General features: G+C 34.8%; 1 protein-coding gene across 1 annotated transcript in view; it reads right to left on the bottom strand.

Annotated features, from left to right (window-relative positions):
• Window positions 1-2,690: 2,690 nt before the first annotated feature.
• ralgps1 (Ral GEF with PH domain and SH3 binding motif 1) overlaps window positions 2,691-18,116 on the bottom strand; it is a 120,215-nt gene continuing 104,789 nt past the window's right edge. The window contains exons 11-20 of the mRNA XM_053503553.1: window positions 15,862-15,929; window positions 13,229-13,355; window positions 12,667-12,821; window positions 10,175-10,223; window positions 9,886-9,966; window positions 8,908-9,013; window positions 7,603-7,695; window positions 6,517-6,622; window positions 6,192-6,283; window positions 2,691-4,602 (exon numbers count right to left, since the gene is read on the bottom strand). Of these exons, the coding sequence (XP_053359528.1) occupies window positions 4,573-4,602; window positions 6,192-6,283; window positions 6,517-6,622; window positions 7,603-7,695; window positions 8,908-9,013; window positions 9,886-9,966; window positions 10,175-10,223; window positions 12,667-12,821; window positions 13,229-13,355; window positions 15,862-15,929 (907 nt within the window). The 3' untranslated portion in view covers window positions 2,691-4,572. The remainder of the gene's footprint in view (window positions 4,603-6,191; window positions 6,284-6,516; window positions 6,623-7,602; window positions 7,696-8,907; window positions 9,014-9,885; window positions 9,967-10,174; window positions 10,224-12,666; window positions 12,822-13,228; window positions 13,356-15,861; window positions 15,930-18,116) is intronic.

Raw genomic sequence — 18,116 nt, 5'->3', positions numbered from 1 at the left:
ATCCAGGTTTCAGTTAAACAGAGTATATAAAATTTCTGATCCGTGATAATTTAATTAACTATAACTGCTTTAGATGCGAAAGATCTAATATTTAACCTTAACCTTAAAAAAATCTTAATATTAAGATTTAATATTTAACTTCAGATCAGAGGTGCCGGCTGCGCATTCAGTGTGACCAGGCTGGTCAAATTTAAATTTCAGTTTCATGGTCCAACATGTATGTGGATATTCACTGTCAGTAACAATAACACAATAAGACAATATTACATACCTGTACTGTATTAATATTGTAATAATTAATACAATATTACATACCAATACAATAAGTAATACACTATTACATATAATAATACAATATTACATACATATATTAGATTCCTGTATTAATCATTGCAATATTTACCAGTGCTTTTGGGTCATATTTATAGTGTGCAATATGGTACTTACTGTTTTTAGACTTTTATTTAATTTTTTCTTCATTTATCACTTTTTCCTTTTTACTGGATAACAACAGTAGCAACTGTAACCAAGAATAAGCTATTTCCATCTAAAATTAATAAAGTTATTTTAATCTTGAATTAAATTGAATTAACTGCACATTTTGTATAGTTGGGATAACTGAGTATCTTCCTATAATGTCTAAAAAGTTGTTAGACACATGTCAAGTCACAATAGTATTTTAGTGGAATATAAGCAACATTCAAGCTATTATCTAAGTTTTTAATGAAAAGGTTAAAAAAATAAAATCTTATAACCGTTATGAGCCAAATTAATCACAAATCTCTTTATATTTTTTCATACAAATCTTAACGTGCAGACTATTTTAATTGCAAAATAGGGCAATGAAGCAGAAAACCCTAACACCTTAGATAACTTAATTCCAGGGTGGGGAAAAAATCTACACACTCAAAGCTTGAAGTACCACATCAGGTAAAATCCACCACAGGATCTATCTGAGCTTTAAACACCTGCATTTAACTAAGTTCATTGAAATGCGGGTAATATATCTAGTACAGGATCTCTTCAGATGACATATCCGTTTACCATTGTTTTTTGTGCGTGTGTGAGTCAGAACAGCATGAAAATACCCGCATGACTGAAGCAACATTGCAGCGTTATTGCTGAGTAACCATTTGAGTTTCTCCAACCTTAACAACTGTTTCTGCTGAAATAAAATGAGAGACAAAACACAGTGGAGCATGATTTGGATTAATGGCACAATATTAAATTACAAACAGTAATAAAAATGCCTGATATATGTTCAGTACGTTGACACAAATCTGAACTTTTAAATAAAATGCTAATAATGATACAGTAATTGCCTGGTCTAAACTAAAACATGCTGGTTAGTTTTAATTGGTATATAAAACATGTATGGAGTACGGTGTTAAACCAAACTATGATCAAATGGAAAAATGAAAAGAAAAATAAATATAACTCGAACAAAGACTGATGTGCAGTTTCCAACAATCAATCATTTAATAACTTGAAAGGCAGACGCAGGGTGGCTTGGTGGAGGACCTCCTCGGTTTATTTAAGGATTTTCAGTTGCTGATTTCAGGGGCAGAAGAGTTTATAGAATCTATTTTTTTTTTTTTATGAATAAATGTCTTTATTTCATACATAATATACACAACCTTTACCATCTTTTTATTAAATTCAATTTGTGTGTATATGCATGTGTGTACACTACAGCTCAAAAGTTTGGAATAACAAATTTCTTTGTTTTTGTTTAGTGATTTATTTTCTATATTCTACAACAATACTGGGGATTTCAAAACTGTAAAATAACACATATCGAATTAGGTAATTATGTAACAACAACATCGGGTGTTATTTTAAGTAATGGAGGTCAGCTTTTCTGGAATAGTTCTTGCAAGAACAGTATCGTCAAAGTGCATTTGCAAAACCCATGCTTGATGGACTTGATGATGAAACTGGCTCTAATTGAAGAAAGCAAGACCAAAACTCACCTCTGTTGCAGAAAAGTTGTTCATTTAGTTACCAGCCTCAAAAATCTCCAATTAACCGCACCTCAGGTTAGAGACGTTATAAAGGCTTAACAGATCATAAGTAGCAGATACATCTCAACATTAACTGTTCCACTATTTAAATTGTGAGCATTTACATTAAGCATATTAAAAGAAAGAAGAGAAGCACTTTCATCTAGTGGACATAGTGTAGTACAGCAGGGGTCAGGCCAAAACCATGTCTAGTCATACTTCTCAATGATTATAACTATGTCACAGTGTCTATTATTATCCAGCAAAGAAGTACTCTTGGAGGGCAGTAGGTGGTGGAACAGTGCACAAAGCTAAAGAATGTGTACCCCTTCCAGTTGAATCTAGGGTCCCCAAAATGCAACAATTTCAGGCTTCAGAGCCACTGACCCTTAGGATAGACAAGCACAGACACTATATGACTAAAAATATGCATACTTCTAAATAGAGCACCCATATGATGGCCTTACACAGACATCCCCGAAAGTTCGTAGCATACGTAAATCTGACATCTGTCAACTTGTTCCAACATGACCAACATGAGAGTAATTTTAAGTGAAATGATCTTTACAATTTAATCAATACATGATTATACCAAAATCATTATTTTAAATGAAAATGTTTACCTATATATATTTTATATAGGTATATGTTTTATATATAACCAAGCTGTAATAAAAGTTTGGTAACTTTAATGGTGCAAGATTTGTTATATTTTGGATTAGCATATCGAAAGATATGAACTCGAAAACACATAGGTGATGCAGAATATATTCACAACATAAGTATTCATGAAAAATATGAATAAAGGATACATAATATTGAAGAAGAGGAAATGCCAACGACAGAGATAGCTCAGTTTTCAGTACAAAGATACATGATGTCACATACACTGTACAGAGAAAGACTAACCAACAGGCACATTTTCTTATGTTAGAATTTTTGCTAGCTTAAGGAAAAACACAAAATGCACAAAATCCTTATGTAGTTTCAACTGTGTGGTGTATAACAATAAAAAAAGAAAAATAAATATAGATACATTATAAAAAATGAGAATATCAGGAGGTAGCAAACACAATAACTTACTAGCCTACCAGTGCAGTGATGCTGAATAAAATTCGGCGACTACACTTGGGAAAAGGTTTATCGTTTCTTCATTAATTTACAGTACAAAAGAAAGTACAAAATACTTTACTGCTATCACATGCACGAGAACAAAAAAATCAACCATCACTGTAATGTTTTGTGTGACTGATTAACAGAACCGAGGCTTAATACAGTGTCAATATTGATAGTGCTACTCAAAAAGTGTGACAAAATATGCTGGCATACAACTGTATGTACATTAACAACCTATGTAATCGAACAGTTCAGTATTTGGTGGGAAATACAACCATAAAATTAATGCAGACGTGACGTATATTACATTTGTTCTATGATTAAGAAACAGCACTCTTTACAAAGCATTCTTAATTTCTGATCCCTAAATTTCAGTTGCTTCTCTCTTCGAGAAACAATAATGAAAAAAAGCTTCAAGTTTGTTAGCAAATGTTTAATGATTTTCCTGTTTAAGGATGTTTGTAAACCGAGGGGCTGTCCGTTAGATACATGCATAACTAGAAATAAATATTCCCTTATTGTTCTATAGTGGAACAATCATTCTGCAATACTTCACATTTTCCAGGCCTTTTCATGTCATTCACAAAATGCAATAAAATAATGATACCATTTAAAATATAAACTTTTGGCACTTGTTCACATGAAAACATAAGAATAAGACAGTTTGTACACAAAATGTTTTGACATCTTTCACACAGTCATACGCATGTACAATATTTAACAAGGGTATATTATGTACAATATTTAACAATTGTGACAAATTATTTCATAGGCCACACAGCCAGCTTTTAACTACTGTAGTCCACAAAAGAGAACGGGTTTTAGCAATGATGGTTTTAACAATTTCACTGTTAGGAGTAATCAGATTTTGTTTTTTAAATACAAATCTGGGCAATTGTACCTTAATTGAAATAAATGAATCCGTTTTCAGAAAAGAGCAGAATTTCTTTTTTGCTGCTCCAACAAAGTGGAACTTTGACCATATCCAAGTTAATACAAGAGGATATATTTGGGTATAAACCGTAGCCAGCTCCATAATCTGAGTGCAAATTGAATTTATTTTAGACTAATAGATAATTTACTTTAGATTGTAGAAAGTGCTTACATTCTCACAGGTCTGTAATCATAATCGGTTTCCTTCCTGTAATGGCTGACATGGCTTCTCTCATGTTCTACAGTGTTCCTCGCAGAATATGACAATTTTTGGTATCATTATGTTCTCTTCATTTTTCCTGTTCTTCTTCGGCACATTCTCTCTAGGACACTTCTAAATTGCACAGAACCCACACATCAAAAGTCCATGTATATGATACCCTGATCAACAGGGCAGTTATATAATTACAAGACAAAATACTATCACCATAACACCATAAAGCGTTAAACTTGACTTTAGGGAATTTCTCTTTTGAACTTTTTTTTTCCTGGCCCAGTTTTGTCCTTCACAATGTGGCAGCTATTCAAAAGACATTAAGTTGGCTGGTATCTGAAAAAGACAAGATAATATTTGTGATTTACGTATATTTCAGTGCACATATATTTAGCATTTTCTTCTTTGTTTTCTTCTTTCTTTTTCCATGGCTATTATATATATATATATATATAGCTTTTAGAGGTTTAACATCACTTTGTACTGTTAGTATGGGCACAATGATGCCTTGTGTATTCTGTGTTCTTTTGGTGCATAGCTTGTGCACGTCCTCAGAAATAAACACAACGTGTCTGCGAGGTGCATGTAAACGGTTAGGGCAGTGTGATCAGCAGGGAGAAAGTTTGGAAAAGTTGTTCCACAAGCTCTAAAACTACCCCAACCTGTATGACATATCTTTACCATTGCATAGTGCCAAATATGCATGTCAAAACAGTCGACATGCCATGTGGATCAAGGGTTGCATTAGTTAATAACAACAAATTATTATTATTATTTTCCCTCTTGCTTCCTTGTACCCTTTCGTTCCTTCTGTTGTTAAGTTTTAATTGTTTATATAATAATAATAATAATTATTATTATTATATTTTTAATTACCTTGTCTCTTCATTCTCTCACCCATATTATTCTTAATGAAAAGTAATTATTATTGTTATCATTATTATTGTATTATCATCAGCAGTTATAGCAGTACTGATCTGTTTCGTTCTTGTTATTTTTATGCTGGTTAAACATCTTTCACTTTTCATTTTCATTCACTCACATACTTCCACCCCTACACTTAGAAACACATATACACTCACATACACACTCATACATGCAGAGTAGTTATAAGTAATAATTTATCAATACTTCTTTTCTTTGTTCCCAACTGTCATTTTACATATATTGCCATCTGTTCCTTTTTTTGTTGTTCATCTGTTGTTCTGTTATTCCCATGTGATGTTAGTCTGTTTGCATAAAAAAAAAAAAAAAACAGTCGACATAGAAACTAAGCTCCTCAAGTAACTGCCGTATTCATTTACTTTATGCAAAACTGTCTGATCGAATTTTCCAGTGTACCTCCCACTAGTGTCCCCTGGTAACAGGTGTAATCTTCAGGCAACTATATGAACAAATATGCTCACAATGTTGCTGGTTAACTGTGTGAACGCATGGTTTGACAGCAAGTATATTTCCCCCTTACTTTTAAGTCAAATTCTTATGGCAATGGCTGTGGTTTTTATTGGTTATAATTATGGGGTTTTTCATTCAGTTATAGGTGATTTTGGACCCTTTGTAGGGCCGCTCAAGCACCGGTAATTTTAATCTCATCACCCTAAGGACAATCATCATAATAATAATGCATTATTACTTTCAAAAATGATAACATTTAACACATCAGTTTAGTTCAATCTTCGATCTAGGGCAGAGATTCCAATCTACTAATGGTGAACTTTCTACAAAAAAGAAAAAAGACAACCCTTTACATAGTTGACTTAAACCATTATCTTATTTTAAAATCTTCCTAGACGTGACTAACAATTACAGGTTTAGCTTAGAGTTTAATGTCCATCACTACTGCAGGCTTGATGTTACATTTCAATATGAAAGGCCCCCCCGCCTTTTTTTCCCTTTCTTTAACATATTCATAATTCAGAATTTACCTGTGGCCTTATGCAACGGCAGGCCTCAGCCAGGTGTTTATGCCAGATGATTGCAGAGAAGCGAGATCCAGTCTGGAACTTGTAAACATTACCTAAACAGACAAAAACAAGTATGCACACACACACACACACACACACATGTAAATTAACAAAACATCAACACCGCCAAACACTGGCATTTATTTTAGACCAAATCGTAATACGTAAATTAAAAAATAAACAAATAGTCAAGTGCCTAATATCTCATATTAAAAGTAATTAAATGTAAAATGTAATCTTTAGGCTATTCCAAAAAGCCTAAAATAAAATGCAAAAGCCAGAGTACCTTTATCAGGGTCATTAAGCTGAAAAATGTTTGGTTGCTCTGGATCATCAGGGAGCACCACCATCCATCCGGTTAATGAGATCTTCTTACAAGGCCTCGATTTGTACTAGAAAAAACAAGGACCAAGGAACTTGAAACTGACCAGCCACAGATGTAAATGTATGAGGGGTTGTGTAATGAGAACAGAAACCTACACTACCGTTAAAAAGTTTCAGAACACTTTCTAACTCCATGATGGTTCCTGATTTTTATTTCTTTCTACATTGTAAAGGAATGCTGAAGGCGTCCAAAAATGCATTAATTTCCTTTGAACAGTTAATGGTGAGATGTTTCTGCTACTTATGCTCTATAAAGACTACATAACGCCTCTAATCTGAGGTGCTGTTAATTGGTCGTTTTCAGGCTGATAACTCTAAATGAACTTCTCGTCAGCGGCAGAGGTAGGTTTTGGTCTCGCCTTCCTGGGATGGCCCTCCTGGTAGGAACGGCAGCAAAAATTAATAAGGGTTTAAGGGGACTAAAATTGAGAGACTACAGTATCTCTGGCCAAAGAGAGACCTCTTTGGCCTTCCTCAAGTGTCTGCTGTTTTTGTTTTCCAGCCTAATCGTAGCCTCTTCCACCTGAACGGACACCTCTTTGGATTGCAAATTTAGGCTTCCAGCTATAAAATGCAAACTCAACATTTTAAATCAATTTTAGACCTTTTAGTTCTTTAATTTATAATTAAAGAACCAAGTAATGTGACAGTCAAACTGCTTATCAGCAAGTTGCCCAATTCTTTTTAGCATGTAAAAATGGAGGAACCTGGCTGCAACCGAGGCATATTTAGGTTAAATCCCTTAATTTAAAGTTGTACGGTTCTACTTCAAACACATACTGTATTAGTTGCTCAATATATATCCGTTCTGGTGGTGTACAGAAGCAAAAAGAAGGTCCTGCCCTAATACTTACGGACCCAGCTGTATTTCAGTATAGACATATTTAACGTGTTTCAGGATGTACATTGGACCAAAAAACAAAAACAAACAAACAAACAAACAAACAAACAAAAAAAAACAACACATAATATAGAATTGACCACTTACATGTCTCCTTTCATTTGCTCTTAAAGCTTTAGAGCCAAAGTATATTAGAGTTGTGCCAGTAAGAACAATCCAGTATCGCTTCCAGGATGACAACTGGCACAAAAGAGAAAAAAAGAATAGAAGCTCAGTAACAAACAGTATTGAGACCTTGCAGATTTAAGAAGCATTTATCAATTAACATCTCTATAACTAAACTCCTATCAATAAACTACTCCCTGTGGTTTTTCTTTGGAATCTTCTTTTTCAGCTGCTCTCATAAGTGGTCTAATCCTTTCCATCTCTACTCATTGCGATTGCACATTTCCCCCACCCTTTTGGGTTTGGGCCTTTTAAACAAATATTACTCTTTTTTTTTCAGATAATTTCCTTGCAAATCTTTCTTTTTGGCCTTAAGTTTATTTTCCAGCCTAATTGTAGTCTTTTCCACTTCAACTGATGCCGTTTTGGACTTGCTCTTACTGATGTTCATGCCTCTTCTCACCAATGTATCCCTCCACCTCCCTACCTGTAGACTCATTAAAACCTTCTTCCTAATCTCTCTGCTGATCACATTATCATTTTGTTTTTTAAGTGTACAGTGCTTTTAAAAAGTATTTGCCCACTGTCTGGAGAAAACTTGCAACAGTGGTGAACGTTCCTAGGAGGGGCTGGCCTACAAATGTTTCTCTAAGAGCATGACGACTTATCCAGGAGCAAAAAAAAAAAAAAAAAAAAAAAACACAGGACAACATCTAAAGAACAATGTTCATGATTTAACAATAAGACAAAAACTGGGCAAAAATGGCATCCATGGGAGAGTTCCAAGGTGAAAGCCAATGGAGTGGCCTAGTCCAATTTCTAACTTAAATCCGATTAAGATGCTGTATTATGACCCTAAACAGGCCATTTGTTCCTGAAAAAAATGCTTTAATGTGGCTGAATTAAAACAATTCTGTAATGAAGAGAGGGCCAAGTAGAGTGGACACTGCACTTCCACAGCGAGGTTAAAGACCCACTGCCAGTCATGCTTAGTTGCAGTTGTTACCGCCAAGTTGTTAGGTTTAGGGGCAATTACGTTTTCACTTGGGTCCAGGCAGGTTTGGAGAGTTTTTCCCCTGGTAAGTGAAATAAGTATTTAAAAACTGCATTTTACTTGGGTTATCTTTGTGCAATATTATAATTTGTTTGATAATCTTAATCATTAAAGTGTGAAAAAATTGCAAAATAATAAAATAAATAAAATCACAAAAGCGCAAATAGCTTTCACAGTACCGTATAGTGAGTATAGTTGTATATTTGATTAAGGACATGTGATAATATACTCACTGTAGGTTTCTTGCCCTCTTTCATCACCGTCTTTCTCCGCAGAGGCCCTTCAATGGTGATACTGCTTAGCGAACTGCATTCATAACTGGACATAGCCCCTGGGACACTGAGCCAAAGAAACAACAATCTTAAATGCTTTAGAACTTTTTGTACTACAAATATTGTACAAAGAATACCATGTGGTTTTCTAATGGATCTCTTATACAATCTTATACAAACAAATACTTGGCAAACTGTGACCTAGAAAATAGGAAGGATTTCAAAACCAAAGTTTGAGCTTAAACATTGTTTTCCAGACTCTGGCTTTAAAAGAGTAAAAATAGCAAAATATGTTCACTGCAACAGCATTTTATGTAAAATACTTTTTAAATCAATTTTTATTTCTCAGTGAATACAGAGAATATTAAATAATTTGCCTCCTTCACAAAGAAATGAAGCCAAAAAACAAACAAACTCATGCACACTGTCAAGCACAACAGTGGAGGCGTGATGATTTGGGCTTGTTTTTTTTAGCTATAGGACCTGTGCACCTTGCAGTCATTGGGGCGAACATGGACTCCTCTGTATACCAGAGTATTCTAGAGGTAAATGTGACACCATCTGTCCGACAGCTAAAGGTTAAAAATTGGAATCCTGCAACAGGACGATGATCTAAAGCACCTATCATCTCGGAGATCGTTCATAACGTGTATAAGCGATTGCCCCAAAGAATGGACCAAAACGATGTGAGAGATTGTACAACCTACTGAATTATGGGGGAGCTTTGCATTGCCCACAGTTTTTTTTTCTTTTTGGCTTAATTTTTTTTATTATGTTTTTACACATAAATATAAAATTAAAAGAGGACTTTTACACATGACTGTACACCATAACAGAATTAACAGAATCAGTTCATCACAAGAAATAATTTAGTTATCTTTAGGCGTTTTTTGTTTTATTATCAGTATAACCATACAGCCACACAGTAAGTGTGTTTACCTGTAAACATAGCTTCTGCTTCGCGGAGAGTTACGGACTGGAACCCTCCAATTTGGGCCAAGAGTAGCGTACATACGACCTCTGAAAAAAATGATACAATTTAATAAAATAGACCACAGTGCAATGTAACATTTATCTCATAATTTGTATTTTCTTACAGATGTTACTTGACTTTGAATCGATATCTGTAAATTCATGGTAATTAAACAAGTACTGCAATATAAACCTTTTTTTTTCTGAGACATTTTTAGAGTGACTGATTATTTTACAAAACACTGAAGCACTTCACCTTTCAGCAGTAGATGACAACTCATCACTGAAGATGCTTTCTCTACTTCCTGCACAAGATCAAAAAAGAAGAATGAATACAGAAAATGATAATAAAAATCCAGAGCGACTTACAAAAAGTGCTTTAAAGTTTCTGTGACTGGATAGATACTTATACTGGGTTACTAGCTCACTAACTAAGTGCCATCAGTAGCAAAAAAAAAAAAAAAAATGTGACATGTAATTTAACAAGTTACATTGTATAGCTTTTAAATGCTGCCATCTAGTGACAGACAACCATAAAACATTTCTTCCAGTAATCCTGCTAAGGTATTTATTCTCTAATAATTGACCCTGCCTTGGGGGCGGGGGAGAGAAGAAGAAGAAAATAGATTTAAATGAAATTCGGGGGTAAGGGTGTATGAAAATGAAATTGGTGGTGTACAGAGGCCAAATGCCAATAAACTTATCTTTGTCCAAAAATCTATGGACCTGACTGTACTGTATAAATACTTGTAAGCAAATACTTATGAATATTTGTATTTAGACAAATCGCCTCCAGAGTCACCAGATCTCAATCCAGTACAGGCACCTTTGGCACGTGGTGTAATGGGAGATTCCCATCGTGGATGTGCAGGAGACAACTCTGCAGCTGTGTAAGCCTATCATGTACAGTAGCTATGGACTAAAACCTCTGGACTAAAGAATTTCTAGGACCTCGTTGAAACTATAAGAGGAACAATTAATCCCTAATAAAGTTTATACCTAATAAAGTGGCCTGTGAGTGTATATTAGATAATTCTCCATTAATTAAGTAATTACTCCTTTAATTACTATGTTTCAGCTGGCAATAGTTCTTTAAACCCTACTAATGTGAGTATCTCATCATTAGCCTCATGTTTTAAAACCACCATGCTATATTCTGTTGTTATTTAAAAGATGCTACTGTGTTTCAGAAGGGTCAAATGGTTGGACTGCGTCAAGCAAAGAAAACAAGTAAGACTGCTGACATTACTGGACTTGTGTTAAGAACATATTTAACACATTATTGAAACTTCAAAGAATAGTGATGATCTAGGTAGCTGAAGAAATGTGTCTTGAAATAAAAAAAAATATATCATGTTAGACTGTGATTGGAGTTTACAGTATTTAAATGCATGGTAAAGTTGCCCTTATGAAGAAAATAACAGTAGAAGCCACAACCATGCTTGTAACAGTTTATAGAATTAGGAGTAAACAGAGGAAATTCACTTATTAGTAAAGCTAATTAGAAAAAAAAGGCTATATGTTGCTAGGGAACATAAAGGTTAGAGTTTAAAACAATGCAAAAAGGCCAAGTGGTCTTTTGATGCACTCATCAACTGTAGCTTCAATTCATCAGGTCAACTGTAGGCTCAACAACATAGCTTTCTTATCATCAATATTGGCCAGAAAGTAATGCAACTCTGAAAGGAACTTCATTGTGTGTTGTTAAAACAGTCCCATGGCTAACAGGCCCCACAGCCTGTTATCCAACAAAATATTAGAGAGTTCATTTTATAGGGAAGACAAATCAATACTGTATTAGGCAGAATGAAACCAAGTCATTACTCCTCTTTGCCTTATGTTGTGTTGTGATCGTTGAACATATTTCACACATACAGTAATATAAGATAAAAAATTGGAGATTTTGAGCTGCTGTTTTTGCAAGAAAATTGCTAGCTATTTATGAGCGAACATTTGAACATTAATTGCACAGAGCTTTTCTCCTCACGCAAATAATATAGCAAGTCAGTACAAGAACTACTCAAGACCACACCTAATCAGTAAACTGACTAAATTGTGTAAGGTCATGATTTCATGAATGTGTTGATTATTACATACAGTGAAGTAACGCGGATTTGCGAGTGTTCCTCAAGATGAGCAAAGATTTTTAATACATTTTGACGAGCAAGTCTTGGTTTACGAGTACCGAGTATCATGGATCACGCATGCACTTCTTGTTTTGATGCCGAGCGTCACATGATCACAACTGAGACGCTGCGGAATTGTGGGTAATCGTTATGTGTGTGTGCGTGCGCGTTATTTGACACCGTGCCCCTTCACATACACACTCTCGTCTTTACACCTAACCCAATCCCCAACCGTTAGTGTGTGTGTGTCTTGTGTGTGTGTGTGTGTGTTTGTGTGAAATTCAAATAAGAAAGGAAAAAGGTTTACTGTGTAAGATGAAAAAGGGGAGACGGGAGGGGTTGATTCCTCCTGTCCTCTTACTTAAGATTCTCTCTCTCTCACACACACACACACACACACACGCACACACACACACACTAATATACACTAACACTGCTCAATATCATTGGATCCTTGATAATCCGATGATATTTAGAGATATATTCCATGCAGCCTAAAACACTAAAATATATTCCGTCTCAAAGTTTTTTTCTTTTTTTGACACAAGAAACGCACTGCAAACGTAGCAATTTAGACTGTGGAAACAAAGGTGTGAAAAAAGATGTGTCTAGAAATAAAGACCTAATGAGATGCCGTTGGTGAACACAGAGTCATGTGTATGATTCCTGATGGGGCTGTGTGACTCTAAAAAACTGTCGTCCAGTAGATGACGAGCCTTTTCCTTTACAGAAAAAGTGGCACTCTTACTCTCTGCTACTCCAAACTGGCACATCATGCTAAACAAAGAGGGGACAAAGAGAGAGAGAGATGAAAACGAGTAATTTTTCTTTCTGTAAACATTGATTAAATGCTGGCAGAAACATGCTGACTTAAAGCAGAAAAAAATATCCGCAAACCAACTACTAAATAGCCTTCAACTTAGATATGTATTGTTTTAACAGGTTTTATATGATTACCTGATTTTTAAGACCAAAAATTTTTGATCAGTAGTAATTACAATTTATTTATTACATTAAAATTTTAAGCACTGTTACTAAATGTGTTTTTATCATCACTAAGATTTTCTAAAAATGGTAAACATCTTTCAGTGACAAAGGTTTGACTGATTTGTTTTAACAGAAGTCATATGCACAAATTTTTTATTCATCTCATAATAGCTTTAATTCTTATACACACTACTCACTTATTTCCAAGGCTGTGGCTTTTTCTGTGCCGGGCTGGTGGTGGTGTAGGCAGATGGGCTACAACTGAGGTATCAGGACAGGTTGGTCTCCGGTTATACTTCACTGAGAATGCCTCTTCTGAAGGTCCTGGTTTGCAAGCAACCAGACAAACGTCAAACTTTTGATACTGTTAATATCACCAACCACACCATCTTTTTCCATAAAAATATCTGAATACATGAACAATACACTGTTTTGTAGTGGTTTGGAACCTGTGCCAAACATCTGGTCTCCCATGGTTCTAACTCGCTCATTTTTGCTCCAATCAGAAAACTCATCATGTTGAACAACTAAGAAATGTTTACTACTTTAATCAGATGTTAAAATCAAATCATATTGCTTAAAATTAGGCAATCTCTTCAGAACAGGCCTTCTAGAAGGTATAGAGAGTGAATCAGCAACACACTAACGGAATTCTCTCTAACTATCTTTTCCTCAATTTTAGATAAGATTGGATTAACTGTTTGGGAGTTCCGAATTTTTGTTTGGACTTAATGTAAAACCAATTTTCGTATAATAATGTATTGCTTTCTTATAGTAAAGATTTTTCCTAAAGCCTGCCAGGAAAAAAAAGGATTGGAAAAATTGCCATCCTGACCCCTCAACTTAATAACCTTATTAATTATTTATCAAGAATAAAGCCTCCTGCCTGAAACAACCAGGAACTGAAAGCTCTATTTCTAACGGTTGCTAATATTTTAACCTCAAAAGCACTAGTGACCTTCCTGTTCAAGAAGCGATCATGTTACATTCGATGTGTGTGAGTCAGCCACACCACCAGGGCCGTTACCAGGGGAACTGGGCTAAACAATGCCCCCTCCCCTCACATACACATTCAATGCACTCAGTCATATTAATGCTTATATCTTGGGAACCGCATGTATTCAGAATGAGAAGTTTTACTGGTTTGTCCAAGAAATTAGATGCACCATTGCATGCATGTTGCTTCAAAATTTTCCCAGGAATTGATTCTAGTGCATTATATTCTTATGCATTTTACCCTACTTATGGTAATGAGGAGAACATTTTTATAAACAGTGAAGGAATTAAGAGTCATTATAGTTAGTAAAGACAGTCATTATAGAGAGGAAGGTGATAATAACTCTCTAACGACTCACTCTCCCTCCTCTTGCGGGTATTTAATGTCTTATTATTTATCAATACTCTATCTGAAATCTATTCATCCTTATTACTTTATTTTGAATATCCTTCACCATATTTATATTGTAGCAACCTCTGGACATAAGTTGCTGACCAAAGTGGCCAAGACTTTTGCACTTTTAATGCCAAACATGTGGTTATAACCCTCATTCTTGGACATGCACCTCATTTTCCTGTACAGAAAAGATCAATTTCTTTCCATGAGAGCCACATGTTTACAATTAAAAATGTTCTAACTAAAAATATCTTTATCTACTGCAGCATCTACTGCTACAACATTAGAATTCAAGCACAGCCTGAGAAACCAAAACCTTTCTAATAAAACAATCTAACATCACACACAATAAGCTAATTGTGAAAAATGTTGAATATCCACTTAGGTAATTATCTAAAGCCTGCATATATTCCTTACAGTCATGTCTGGGGCCTTTTTCCACTGCACAATAAATCCAGAGTGATGCTTGTGGTATTGAAGTAAGCAGGCATTTGCAAACGTCCCAGACTCCCCGAGTGTCTTTAATTTTTCCCCTAACTGGAAACAGACTTTCCTTTCCAATTAGCGCATAGTCGTCAGCACTAGTTCTGACCACAACCATCAGTGACTTCATACTTAGAGGTTTTACAAAAGGATGCCTAGGGCAAGAAAATAGATGCTACCGGCTTTAATGCTGAGCCGTCTCGTTGGAAAAATGGGAGAAGTTGTTATATCTGTTTGAACAATGGCTTGTAAATAACAGCTTGTTATGCGATTAAGTGAAAACTAGTATGTGCGTGCTCAATGAAGATATGAGAAATGAATCATTATAATGATTGTGAAACAGCAGAAAAAGGTGTGTGCACGAATCCCAAGGCTCAATAAATTTTAAGACTGTATCAAACGTAAAAAACAAAAAACCGCAACACTAACAGGTTACATGTAATAACTGACAGGAAAACATCTCTTATACCTGGATGTTATTGTGACACTCCACATTAGAGGCTATGCATAACCATAACAAGCCCCGGGACAAACCAGCCCAAACCTCATGCTGTATGATGTAAGGGACACTGGTCACTTACAGGAAGAGGAAATATGGGCTTTTGACAATCAGCCCAGTCAAACCAGGGACTTTAATCCTTTGGCCTGGTAAGCATTAGCTCAAAGAAGAACTGAGGAGGTTTCTGCTGGAAAAAAAAAATTCTAGGAGCATTAAGGTCAATGATCTCTATTAAAGAAAATAATTCTTTCATACTCCTTCCAGAAACCATCTGCAAAACCCTTCAAGTCATGATGAGTTCCAGACACTGCCTAATCCATAGAGGATGCCATCTTTACCCAGAGGGAGCTCAATTCCCATTACGTAAGACTATACATTCAGAATTCAAAATCTTCTTTAAAATCCAGATGAATACTTAGTTTAAGGACAATTACATTTAAAAAACAGATCAGTACCTCCAATATCTTCCTTGGAAGATACGAGGCGAGGCGAACTGCTCCCAGGTTCAATCCTCAGAGACAACCTGCAAAGAATGAGTTTGAATAAAAATATGCAAAATATCACTGATGTAATTGATTTCGGGCAAAACAAGTAAATCAATAACAATAAAATCCTACTTTGCTGCTACAACCACTGCTAATTTGTTCTTACGGTGTACTCTATAATGTGTACTCTCTAATGATAGGGAAAAAAAACGGAGACAAAGAGATATGTTCATGACAGACACTGGGCAATTCCAGCATTATGAATGCGACAGTTGGCCCCCTCTGGCACAGTAGCATCAGAGCATAGACAAGCTTAGCACAAATCAATTAATTAGCATCTTTTAATGCAACCTCTCCAGCTAAAAACAACAAACCTTTAAAATTCACATAATAATTTACATATTGGAAATGTACAGCATTTCATGTGTCATAAATCATAAAACCTTTTAAAGCAGATTGTGTGATGTGTCTAAATCAATCCTCTACAAACTATACAAAGAACATACTTGAATAGTAAATTTTAACATGCGCTATTTGAAATAATCATTATGAAAAAAAATCAATAATTGCTGACTTTTTCTGCCACTTTTCTCTCTCACTCATTTCCTCTTATCTTTGTTATGTAAAAAAATTGTCTTTTTGTTTTTTTTGACATTCAGCATTGGGCTTTACTGTTTAGTTTATAAGTAAAAGTTTGTAAATATAAGCATATGCACTGTATTAATGTATCATTATCGTATGGTAGGCACCCTATGAATTATTCTCTTTTCCCTGGTGAGGTTGACCTTTCCAAGTAATTGTCCTAATGTTTCTGCTGCTACTGTATGACACTGTTTTCTTTAAAGGCTTGCATCCCTGTCATACTCACATGTACAAAAAAACATGCTATAAATGTATGGTTATATACTGTATAACCATACATTATATAACCATTTTTTAACTCAGTGGCAGAGCACTAGTGTATTCTTTTCTGGAACTTCTCTGGAGGTTTTTATTGACTATGACAATGACCTTACATACCCTACTGAAAAAAAACCCCACTACAAATATGAAAAAAAAAAACCATTACAAATACTTTCAAATCTTCTATGGTACATTGCAAATATACTATAAAAATATACAATCAGCATCTAAAAATATATACTATATTTAAATTTTTATTAAATCTTAATAAAATTTATTAAATTTTATCATGCTTTTACTTATTTTTGGAATGAAACTTTAAATATACTTCAAAACAATTGTATTATAACATACTTTCCAGAAATGTGTCATAGAAAAACATATTGTAATTTCCAAAGTCAATTGAAATGCAATTGTGCACGCTCAAACGTATTTTTGCATTTTGTGCGTCTGAACTCTTTGTGTGTGCCTTTTCAAATCATGTCCAATCAACTGAATTTACCACAGGTGGACTCCAATTAAGCTGCAGAAACATCTCAAGGATGATCAGGGGAAACAGGATGCGGCCGAGCTCGATTTAGCAAAGGCTCGTGAATACTTATGTACATGTGCTTTCTCAATTTTTTTATTTTTAATAAATTCGCAAAAGTCTCAAGTAAACTTTTTTCATCTTGTCATTTTGGGGTGTTGTGTGTAGAGTTCTAAGGAAAAAAATGAATTTAATTCATTTTAGAATAAAGCAGTGACATAAAAAGTGGAAAAAGTGATGCGCTGTGAATACTTTCCAGATGCACTGTATATACAGTGTTTTTTCTAAATAAAGTTAAATTTACAAAAACATATAATTCTAATTCTAATCTAAGGTTCCACTGTATATACAGTGGAACCTTAGATTAGAAGTAACTTGGTCTGCAAGCGTTTTGCAAGATGAGCTAAATTGTTTATTAAATTTGAACTTGTTAAACGAGCGAGGTCTTAATATATAACTACTGTAGTAAGCATGCGCTTTGTTTGCCGAGTGTCACGTGATCACAGCTGAGCCAATGGTTCTTCTCTCTCTTGCGCTGTGGGATTGGGGTCTCCCATGCTCGGTCTCAGTGTGTGTGCGTCACTCGTTTAGTCAACATGCATGCCATAAAATCTGCCTCATGTGATGTATTTCACTAGCCTTAAAATTATGTTATAATACAATGCATTGTAAAAGGTCCAAAAATCCTTTAGTGTGCCAGTAACGCATTTGCAATGCAGTAGTATACAAAATTGTGTGTACTACATTATATAACAAAATATATTTTTTTATTAACCACAGTGTACTTTTTTTT

The sequence above is a fragment of the Clarias gariepinus genome, chromosome 9 (genome assembly GCF_024256425.1).
Source record: "Clarias gariepinus isolate MV-2021 ecotype Netherlands chromosome 9, CGAR_prim_01v2, whole genome shotgun sequence".
NCBI lineage: Eukaryota > Metazoa > Chordata > Actinopteri > Siluriformes > Clariidae > Clarias > Clarias gariepinus.
This window is presented reverse-complemented; position numbering and strand designations above follow the sequence as displayed.